This window comes from Argentina silus (genome assembly GCF_951799395.1).
Source record: "Argentina silus genome assembly, chromosome: 7".
NCBI classification, from domain to species: domain Eukaryota; kingdom Metazoa; phylum Chordata; class Actinopteri; order Argentiniformes; family Argentinidae; genus Argentina; species Argentina silus.
In genome coordinates, this window is record NC_139661.1 from 1,485,408 (window position 1) to 1,497,605 (window position 12,198).

Consider the following 12,198-nt stretch of genomic DNA (forward strand, 5'->3'; position numbering starts at 1 on the left):
CCTCATGTGGAAATAGGAATTGGAACCAAAAAGGTGATCTGAGTGCAGCGTTTCCAGCCTATCGATGATTCATATTTGATGTGCAGTGCCCTACGTAAGTAATGGGACAGTAAAGCATTTGCTCTTCTTTTGGCTCTACACTTCAAACGTTTGGTAGAGATTCTTACCAGAAACACCTGTCAAGCCAGTTGTCCCATTACTTTTGGGTACCCTGAAATAGGGGCACTGTGCATAAAAAGTGTTGTAATTTCTGATTGGTGAAATCAAACAATTACTATGAGGTTAAAGTAGAGATTCTCAGCTTTTATTGGATGGTACATATTGGTTTCACCATTCAGAAATTAAAACACTTTTTATGCAGAGTCCCCCTATTTCAGGGTAGGGACAATTGGCTTGACAGGTGTTTCTGGTAATTCAGATGTGTTCCGCCACATCATTTGTGCAAGCATAAGAGTGTCTGTCTGATGGTGAAACCAATATGTACGTTCAATAAAATCTTATAATCTCTAATTGAACCTCAAAAATAGTAGTTGATTTCAAATCCAAACCTTTGGAATGGAGAGCCAAAAGAAGAGAAAATGCTTCACTGTCCTATTACTTACTCAAGATGCTCTTAAGAAGGATCCTACTATTTAAAAAATATATATATATTTGACCTTTATTGAACAAGGAAAAGCCCATTAGAGACAAAAGTCTCTTTTGCAAGGGAGCGCTGGCCAAGAAAGCAGCAGCAGCAGTCAATACAACATTACAAAATGTAAAACATGCAATACAATCAGCACAACAACATGAGATCTACAGAAAACATTTACACTCCTCCTGAATAGAGTTTTGCATCACAATTGTAAACTCATTTAGGGGCACTAGTACATCTAGATGAAGCATACCTTGCAGATTATTCCATGCCCCCGGTGCACAATATGAAAAAACAGTCTTGTCTAACTCGATAACATCCCTGGGGACTATAAGTAGCAACCGTCTAGTCGACCGCGTCTGGTAACTGCTTGTGTGAAGGAGAGCAGGCAAGGTCCAGCCCACCGAATCGCCCCAAACAGCCCCAAACAACCACAAATAGGTACCCCAAACAACCCCAAACAGGTACCCCAAACAACCACAAACAATCAAAAACAACCTCAAACAGGTACCCAAAAGTACCCCAAATAACCCCAAACAACAACAAACAACCACAAACAGGTACCGAAACAACCACACACATTAAATGCAATGTTATCATTGCACCGCTGAGAGGAAGCTTGCAAAGTAAGCATTTCTTTCACTACCTGTATGATATGACCAACAAACTTCAACTTGACTTGATAAATAGGATTTATCGGAATGTTATACCGCTAAAGGCCATCTTAAACAATTAATGGTTTATTGAATAAATAATAACATCAATAAGTGTGGCTTAAATCCTTATATCCAACGCAAATTCCAACAATACCATTTCTAAAAGAGGTAAATAGTCAAGTCATTAAATTGTAAACAAAGTAAGACAAATGTTCCCATTTAACAAATCATGTTATTAAGAACTGTGGCTTATAGCCTCATATCCAACTTAAAATTTGAAGCCAAAGTTCTTGATTTATTATGTATTCAATAAACTTTTCATTGTTTAAGATTGTATTTGTTTCATTGCAATTTAACTTCAATTTCAACTTGTGTAAGTTGCAGTAATTAGCGGTAAGTCAGTAGGGCATTTAGGATATTGGAAAATATACACAATAGGATATACAGTATAAATGAAGACATTTGCTATGTCAATGTATGACGGTTATTTCCGGGTAGATAATGAGCAGTTAAATCTATAAAAATATACAATTATTATTTATGATAAAATAGTATAAATATATAAAATATATAACAGCAGTTATGGCAGTGAGTGTAATGTGTGTGTGCGTGTGCGTGTGCGTGTGCGTGTGCGTGTGTGTGTGCGTGCCTAAAAAGTTTCAAATATTTGTGGTTGTTTGGGATAGTTTTGGGTACATGTCTGTGGTTGTTTGGGGTACTTTTGGCTACCATTTGGGGTTGTTTGGGGTGATTAGTAGGACTCCTTAAGATGCACTTAACAAATGTCTTCTCTAAAAGGTGTTTTGGGAAAGAGATGTTACATTGTCATTCTTAAGGAACGATGCATCGTTAAAAACTCTTGCAAAAGCTTAAGTTCCATCTCTCATTGTGTGAACAAAGGGACCATCCAATGAATTTGGGGGTGTTTGGGGGTTTTCTTTTGTCAGATTGGTTTCACCATTTAGAAATTACAACCCTTTTTATACTATTTCAGGGCACCAAAAGTATTGGAAAATTGGCTTGACAGGTGTTTCTGGTTAGTCAAGTGTGTTCCGTCACATCATTTGTGCAGGCATAAGAGAGCTGTCAATGTCTAGTATTGATTCTAGGCTTTGCATTTGCCTGTGTAGTCTGCTTTTGGTGTAACATCATTAAAAAAGAAAGAAACTCAGCAATCGCAAATGGGCTGATAGGCCAAGGAAGACTTTTACAGTGGATGATCGAAGAATGCTCACTATAATTAAGAAAAAAACAACAACAACTGTCCCACAGATCAGGAACACTCTCCAGGAGGTAGGCGTGGATGTGTCAGAGACCACCATCTGCAGAATACCTCACCAGCCAAACTACAGAGGCTTCACTGCAAGGTGCAAATCACTAATTATCCTGAAAAAGGACGGTCAGGATACAGTTTGCTAAAAAGCATAAGAAAATGGTCTTGTGGACAGATAAGACAAATGTTATCATGTATCAGAGTGATTGCAAGGGAAAAGTTTGGAGAAAAAAGGATCTGCCCAAGATTTATAGCATACCATCTCTTCTGTGAAACATGGAGGTGGGGGTGCTATGGTTTGGGCAGGTACTGTATAGCTTCCACAAGAACTGGCTAACTTGTCTTAATTGATGACAGCAGCAGCAGAATGTATTCTGAAGTGTACAGAAACATCTTGTCTGCTAGAGTACAAGCAAACACCCCCAAATTCATTGGATGGTCCCTTTGTTCACACAATGAGAGATGGAACTTAAGCTTTTGCAAGAGTTTTTAACGATGCATCGTTCCTTAAGAATGACAATGTAACATTTCTTTCCCAAAACACCTTTTAGAGAAGACATTTGTTAAGTGCATCTTAAGGAGTCCTACTAATCACCCCAAACAACCCCAAATGGTAGCCAAAAGTACCCCAAACAACCACAGACATGTACCCAAAACTATCCCAAACAACCACAAATATTTGAAACCTTTTAGGCGCGCACGCACGCGCACACACACACACACACGCACACGCACACACACATTATACTCACTGCCATAACTGCTGTTATATATTTTATATATTTATACTATTTAATCATAAATAATAATTGTATATATTTATAGATTTAACTGCTCATTATCTACCCGGAAATAACCGTCATACACACACACACACAGCCCAATATCAATATTATCTAATCAAAAGGCACAATTTACATTGTTTTTGTTATTGGTTCATCATCCCATCCATTTTAATTATTCAGCATTGCTTAGATCAGATTAGACACTTTTAGAAATTCATGTTTTAATTCTGTAAAAAAAGTTTAACACTATCACTAAAAGTGTCAACTAAAAATGTAACTTCCAAAAGATTTGGAATGAATTAATAACTGCCAACAAATAAAGAACCAATTCATAATGAATTACAGGGAACATTGGTAACACTTGACTTTAAAGCACCCTCTTATGAAGCATTAAAAGGGTGTCATATAGGCTTTGAAACACATATATAGCCTTTAGATGCAGTCATAGAGCATTATAACACAATTATAAAGCACTAAGGCATAAGCAGCTGGGATATACAGTGTGTTGTATATTAAGTTATTAAGTAAGGCTTTATTACAATTCATAATAAGAGGGTATTTGTGAAATGGGTAAATATAAATGTTACCTGAACTTATTGGCTGCTTTGAATGCATTATACATGGATCCCTCAAATAGTGTTACCAACTGCCTGGCTAATCAAATCAAATGATAGTTATTATATACCAAGACAACATAAAACCCAAGCAGTGTGGGATTACAGCCAAGCCAAGAGCGTAGTTCTGTCTTGTATCCAACAACTCACCCTACTATGACCAGTGATACAGTAGGCACATGGGGGGTTAGAGAGTAACTTTTTGACATGGCTGCACTTTTTAAACTGACATAAGCCGCTTTCTTCACTTCACAAGCCAAGGTACTGGGTCCGAATTACCTAGAATAGGCTAGACTGGATGACCTAGTGGTCATCTCAACAGCCATCTGGCCAAGACTTGTGAGGCTTACTGTTCCCACTGTCTCACGCAACTCCTTAAAGCAAACATTAGTGTGCTTAGGAGGAGTTAATCTCAGAGAAACTGGTTTTCCCCCACTCATGCATTTGGGCCAAGCTGTAAAGTTTAAGTGGAGATATGCCGAACCGTGAGGTCATCGAGTTTCGTCAGTTATTCAAATGGATCCATTGTGTGGCATTTCTTCTCCACCTTGTTGTGGAAATGTGGCATTTTGGTTTAATTGTTTGAACAAGGAAACGAAGGTCGAAGGTATTCAGTTGCACATAAGTGAACCATCCTAAACCCAAACGACATTGCAACACCATAACGCGTGCTCAGAGAGGTGCACAGAGACCCATTACTAGTCAGGGGACTTATGGAATGTACAGTATAGTATTGAAGTGGATTGAATTACTGCAAAAGAGATACATTTGGGCAAGGTGTGTAGGTATATACAGTATCTAGTTTAGAGTGAGTAAGTAGAGATGAAGGCACGCAAGTGTGTCTGCCAGTGCAGGCCTGTAGTCATCCAGAAGAGGGTCTTGGCCGGAGGGAGACAGGGAGGCAGGCAGGGCTTGAGCCGGGACTAGGGCGGCTCAAGTTACCCAGACAGATTTGTTAACACTGTTTGGGTCCACTCTGCTTTCCAGCCAGGCCTCTGGGCCAACGTCGCTGAGGTGACTTAATCTGTCATTAAATGTGTGTTCCAGCCGGGAGGCGGCCAGACCAGGGGGCAGAGACAGGGCTCACTCTCCCACTGACTGGCTTGGGTGGCAGTGTAGACGGATTTTGGTGGCGCCAGCCTTGATTTCAATGTGTATAATTATTTACAGTTGAATGAGCCTGGCGGACATCCTGAAGTCGCACCCTCACCATTTGTCAATTCCTTTGCGATTGTGATGTAGATAGATAGATAGATAGATAGGTAGATAGGTAGATAGGTACTTTATTGATCCCAAGGGGAAATTAAGGCATTACAGCAGCTCACATCACAAACAACAACAACAAAATAAAGTGACAATAGAATAATAGAATAAAATAGACATCTGAAACATTATATACAGTAAGAACAGTCCAGTATGATTTAACATCCCCCAGCTTGACTCTGATTACCCCGATCGAGCCAGCCAGAGGAGGAGTTGTACAGTCCTTTTGCTGCAGGCAGAAAATATCTCCTATAAGCGCTCATTAGTGCAACATGGTTGTAATAATCTGTTGCTAAAGGAGCTTCTCTGTGCCATGTAGGGGATGGGAGGGATTGTCCATGATGGCCAGGAGTTTGGTCCTCATCTTCCTATTGGCCACCTCCTCCACAGTGTCCAGGGTGACACCGAGCACAGAACCAGCTTTCCTAATAAGCTTGTTCAGCCTCTTGGTGTCACCTTCCTTGATGCTACCCCCCAGCATACCACCACTTACAGCACTGCGCTGGCCAACACTGACTGGTAGAACATGTTCAGAGTCCTGCACACGCCAAAGCCAGCTCTGGCCCCTCTTGTACAGGTATTACAGTATTACCAGTCCAGTCCAGTTTATTGTCCAGGTGCTCCCCCTGGTAGTTGTAGCTCTGGACCACCTCCACGTCCTCTCCCTGGATGGAAACAGGAGACAGGGAGACCCTAGTCCTCCTAAAGTCCATCACCATTTCCTTTGTCTTGCTAATGTGTCTGAAGAAATCACACCCTTGCCATTCCTTTGCGATTGTAATGTGTCTCACACCTTTGTTGGGAATGATATTTAAGGAGAGGGACAGCGAGATATTCTTTGAGTTTTGGGTTAGGCCTGTCACGGGCACCATTCTCCCGTGTTGTACTTGATGCACGTTAACGTATGGTTAAAACTTGAAACTGTTAAATTGGTTATTTTGTATACTCTATTCTCATTTTCTGTTAAAACAGCACAACATAATAATCATGACCAGGTTATCACAGAGTTTACCATTAATGTCCAATGTTCACATGCATAGTTAGCAACATGTAGACTCGAGTCATCACATCAGGTATTTGACCATGTGTAAACTCCTCATGATTTATTGTAACTTCTACCCCACCATGCACTACATGCTGCTACATGCACGTGCTACATGCACTTGTGTGCATTAATTAATTAATTATGTTTCTAAGTACATTCTAATAAACATCACGTTTCCTTTTTTTGTGAAGTTCATCATATTGTTATCATGTCAGCTTTGCTTGCTGATTAGTCTTGTCCTCATGTTGTGGACACTGATTCTCAACAGTGATTTATGGATGTGATGAGTGGTGCATGTCATCTCCTCCTCAGTGTATGTGCTACTGAACAAACGTCCATTGTAGGCTCTGGGCCTCATTTCCCGATAGTGATGGAACTTAAGCTTTTGCAAGAGTTTTAATGAAGCATCATTCCTTAAGAACGGCAATGTAACGTAATGTGAAATGTGTCTTAAGAACATCGTAACAGCAGAGAGGACATACATCCATTATGAATAATCGATAGGCTGGAAGCGCTGCACTCAGATCAGCTTTCTCGGTTCCAATTCTTATTTTTACATGAGCAGTTATACTCAATACTGACACTAGAGCAGCTCTTGGAGATATTATTTTCACCAATGACAGCAGCAGCAAACATCAGCTTTCTCAATTCTCATGAAACCATTGCCTGAATGTTTACTACGTATATTAAACCGATTTGGCTTACTTTTATGCGCATGAGATCAAAGTGATGGCTTCACGTTAGGAAATCTATAATCAATCACAATTAGCAATGTATCCACACATTCACGATTGAAATATAATTCAAGCCTATGAAAATTATCCTCATAGCATAATCACATTTGCACATTTCAAAATAGCTTTTGATTAGTAATCCCTAATATGTTTGTTTGCAAAGACATCAGCAAACTTTATCAAGTGTGGTCTCAAGGGGGTGAATAAACCTATTATTTTTATTTATCTATCTATTCTTGTTCTCTCTGGGATGTAATGTATTTGAGTACTAATGCACTATACAAAATATATACGTTATTATTATTATTTTTAATATTATTATTCATTCTATATTTGATTTGCATGTAGTGACTTGGGAGGGCAATAATCTACCTTATGATGGATGTTGCTGCTGTATGAGTGGTCTGAGGCACTCGTTAATTTATGGGTGTTTTCAAGTGCAACGTTAGTTACAATTGTTTATTAACAATGATCTGACGATGCACTAACATGGCTTCTAACAATGATCTGACCATGCACTAACATGGCTTCTAACAATGATCTGACCATGCACTAACATGGCTTCTGGTCTATTTGTGAAAAGGAACACTCTCTCATTTGTTTAAGTTAAAACAGGTTGTGTTGTCAGTCTTATCTGAGATAGGATGAGTGGATGTCTTCTCAAATCATTTCTATCTTCTCTGAACAGGAAATCGGGAATCTTTGTTCTTTCCATATTTTGAATAACCATGCATTGCACATGCTATATCTTAGTATGATCCATAACATCCTTTCTAATCATGCAGAAGGTATGCAGGTGATCATGTAATTACATCATGAGTTGGGTCCGAAGATGCCAGAACTTCAATCTGTTTTAGTAATTGAGGACAGAGCTAGCTGAAAGACATTTAGATCCCCCCCTCCCCCCCTTACTGTCGGTTTGAAAATGTCGAAAATTGCAACTGATTGTGCCTTCAGTGGAGGTCCAAAGCATTGTTCCGCCCACTCAGATGTGTTTTTACGTAACAGCTGGTTTTGGTTATCTCTCCCATTGTTATGAGCTGCCAATATATTTAAATAAATCAGGCAATGAATATAAAGCCAACATATGATCCTCATAATCAACTGTTACAAACAGTGAGGCCCGAGCCAAGAATCCACATTACAAGTTTTCCCAGATTGGAACACCATCTTTTTTAGCCATGTTGCTTCGTGGCTAGGCTTTCAGGCAAGGTTGGTTGGTTGAGTTGAGTCGAGTGTAATGAAGATGTTCTCACGGCTTTTGAGCAAATGTGTGAAGATTACTTATTGTGTATGGACAAACAAATTCATGTGGTAAGGGTTCCTTGGGCCCCCCTTCGATGTTCTCAGATGCTGAACGGAGATCTTTGGTCTCTGTCAATTTCATTCACCGATTCATCACCTAAACCAGCTGAGTGGGAGTGCCCTACCAAAGCTATCACCAAATAAAACTCAGATTTGAAGACTTGTCTGTCAGACCCCAATTTGCGATTGCAGAGTCTAAAACAAGGTGCCATGCCAAAAACCCAGATCCATAATTGAATGTATTTTCTAACACCTTTTCTATTTGTCTCCACAGATAAAGAAGTACTTTGAACTGGAGCCGTTGGCGAGAGGGAAGAGGTGGATACTAGAGGGCAGTACAACAAACAACATGGAGGCCGTCAAGGAGAGCTTCATTCAGCTGATCAGCCTCCTGGAGGAAAAAGAGACGGAGCCCGGGAGGATATGATGCTGTCTGATACTATTAGGACAAAGAGAACCACAGCCCGGCCGGCCAGTGTCTACGAACAAACATGGCAACACATTGACCTCGATCTTTGCATCTGTGTAGCTGATTGTGGAGTTTTCTCTCCATTCTTGTGAAAATGAGAGCAAGAGAATGGGCAACTAGCTGTAAGCAGTCAACAGCTACATATCCTTGCCATGGAGGCTTGCCATTAAACTCAGTTTCATTCAACTCACTGAATGCGTTTTTTTAAGGAAATTCATTGGACTATGAACAAATGGAAATCTTGTTTACTACTATCTGTGCCATTGTAATGAAACCCTGAAGTTAGATTCCAACTTATGACATTCCAAAAGTTGTCATGTTGAATACACAGTACAGGTTGTCTGTTTAAGATTTTGGCTAATTATATTATTTATATGTCCACGCACGTATGCTTGATTTTAGCTTGACTGTACAGCATGGTTGTCAAGTGGGCTCATTTAACTTGATAACACAGAATGTTTATGGTGATTGATGTATGTAGTCTAAGGCCTTAAGGGAATGTGTTGCATATCAGTGTGTCGTTCAAAATGCCCCCATCAAGTGTTAATGGGGCTATTGCTCTGTCAGATAGTATATATCCAGTTTAGCCGTGCTTTGAGTGTGTCCCCAAAAAACTGATAATTGACTGGTTTACATTGCACCTGTAAACAAGTCAGTCGTGACTCTGTCTGTCAAATCAATTACGGTGTTTAGCATATCACTTGGAAAGTTTTTTCGGCTATGTGTCATCTACTGTTTAACCAATAGTAACTGCGCTCTTCTTCTGTTGTGATCTGCTACCATAGGCCGAAATACAGATAGCAGGATAGATTAACATTCATAGCTTTAGAAGCACATTGACAGTCAAATGAATTCTCATTTTAAAAGTTCTGACATGTTTTCGGGATCATCTTTTTATAAGGGGGAAAATGTCAATAATGCGCAAAGTAAGCTACGCAATTTGTGAAATTAGAAGACTTTTCTTGACAGCAAAATATCACTAAAATATCACCAACTATGTAACATACCCTGTGTAAGTAATGGCATAGTAAAGCATTTTTTCTTAATTTGGTTCTATACTCCAAAACGTTTGATTTGAAATCAAGCAATTAGTATGAGGTTAAAGTAGAGATTCTCAGCTTTTATTTGAGGGTATTTGTGTACATATCGGTTTCACCAGTTAGAAACAACACTTTTTATAGACAGTCCCCCTATCTCAGGGCACCAGAAGTAATGGGACAAGGTCTTTCTGGTTAGTCAGGTGTTCCATCACATCATTTGTGCAGGCATAAGAGAGCTGTCAATGTTTAGGATTGATTCTAGGCTTTGCATTTGAGTCTGCTGTTGGGGTCAACATAAGGACCAAAGAAGTGTCAATGAAAGTAAGGAAGCCATTATTAGGCTGAAGAATCATACAGTAAGACAATGACCCATACATACTGGCATGGCAACTGGGGAGTTTTAAGGGGGCAAAAAGTGGAAAGCTCTTGTCAATCCTCAGATTTAAATCCAATTGAACATGCATTTAATTTCCTGGTGATAAGATTTTCAAATACACCTTAAAACAAACATCAACTGAAGATGGCTGCAGTAGAGGCCTGGTAGAGCATCTCCAAAGAAGATACCCAGCATCTGGTGGGGTCAATGGGTCACAGACTTCAGGCAGCCAAATACTAAACATGAGTGCTTAATTTGGACATTATATTAATCTGTCCCATTACTTTTGATGCCCTGAAATAGGGGGATTATGTATTAAAAGTGTTGTAATTTATAAATGGTGAAACCAATATGTACACAAATACCATCAAATAAAAGCTGATAATCTATACTTTAACCTCATAGTAATTGTTTGAATCCAAACTTTTGGAGTAGAGGCAAAAGAAGAAAAAATGCTTCACTGTCCCATTGTTAATGCAAGGGATTGTATGTCGGATTTGCCTTTCAAACAGTTAACATCACTTTAAAGCCGATCACCTGATTGTCAATCAAAGGTGTGACACATCTTTCAATGTTGAGAATGACATCCTTTTCATAGTGATAAATTGCTTGTATGAATTAATGAGCAACGAAAAAGCGGCCTGATCTAAAGGAATTACAGTACTTTGAGTGCAGTGTTTTGTTGAGCAATTATTTCTAATGATTGTGTGTTTTAGTGGGAGGTTTTGTTGACATAAGTGAGTCCACTTTGCTTTGGATTTAGTTGGCTGATTCTGCATTGAGAGCTCTGTTTTGTAAAATGTGCACTCTATTTTACGCAATATACTGTAGAAACATTGTAATTACAATTTATTTTCACAAACAAAATGTCACTGTTGAAATAAGGCTAATACACGATTGTGACAACATTGGACATTTTTTCATATCATGGTAACAAATGCGTACTGAAAGTGGTTTAAGTGTTTATGTTAGCTGTATGTTTTCTTAAACTATGTTATCATAAGGTTTAGGCTAGAACGCAATTTGCCTGACCCCTAGTGGAAAGAGGTGATTTTTGCAGTACATTGTAATGGAGTTCAAGGTAAAACTTAAGCATGCTTTAAACCAAGGTGTTAATAACACAACAATCACAGTTACACCGTACGCGTGTCTCAGTTGGGGTTAGACAGCATGACTTTGCTAAGCTAAGCTAGCTGACAGAGCAATAGCCCCACTGTCTCTTAGAGTATCTCCCTCATGAATACAAGCATACCCTCCCTACTCTACTGTATGGCCAAGAGGAAGCACTGCAAAACATGAGAAGAAATGCTAAATATCAGAGCAGATATCAAAATACTGATGAAGTGTTGTTTAGATTATAACATTTTAATTTCATTATATAGCATAGCAATGAATTCAGTTGAATCAAAGACAAAAAACATGTTTTAGATTAACCTTACTTAATAGCCTATATCCTTGGGACATAGAAATATGATCAATTCTAACATTGTTACAATGTTGTAGTGAATGTTGAATAGAGCGAGGATTCATTTTTGCATTTCTACTGTTGTTTTGTTGTTGTTGCTTTAGAATTTGACACACCCCAGCCCTGGCTAGCGCTTTAGCTGTCTCACATCAGGGGTAGAATACAAACTCTATCCATCAGCCAGCGCGACAGCTGCATCTGACAAGTCCCTGTCTGACAAGGGACAGACCCCTCCCTGTCTGTGACCCACCCCTGCCTCGCTCTGTGTTTTGTATGTCTTCAATATATTTATTTGTCTATTTTGTACCCTACAACTAGACATTTCAGCTGCCTTATTATTGGTTTAGGGAGTGGAAAGATGCATCTGCACATTGTCATTTGAGTGTAAAATTAGTTTTGATAATTTAGTAGACTATGCCTACATTTATTAAATGTATTGGCTTGTGAATATTTACACCTTATCTGATTAACTTTCAAAGGCTCACAACCAACTGTGTAGTGTGTGTATATATATATATATATATATATATATATATATA

At 39.1% G+C, this 12,198-nt stretch overlaps 1 protein-coding gene across 1 annotated transcript in view; it reads left to right on the forward strand.

Annotated features, from left to right (window-relative positions):
• arl15a (ADP-ribosylation factor-like 15a) overlaps positions 1–8,736 on the forward strand; it is a gene marked incomplete at both ends in the record, with an annotated part of 137,976 nt that extends 129,240 nt beyond the window's left edge. Inside the window, one exon of the mRNA XM_083673615.1 lies at positions 8,584–8,736. Within this exon, the coding sequence (XP_083529741.1) occupies positions 8,584–8,736 (153 nt within the window). The remainder of the gene's footprint in view (positions 1–8,583) is intronic.
• Between the last annotated feature and the right edge of the window lie 3,462 nt (positions 8,737–12,198).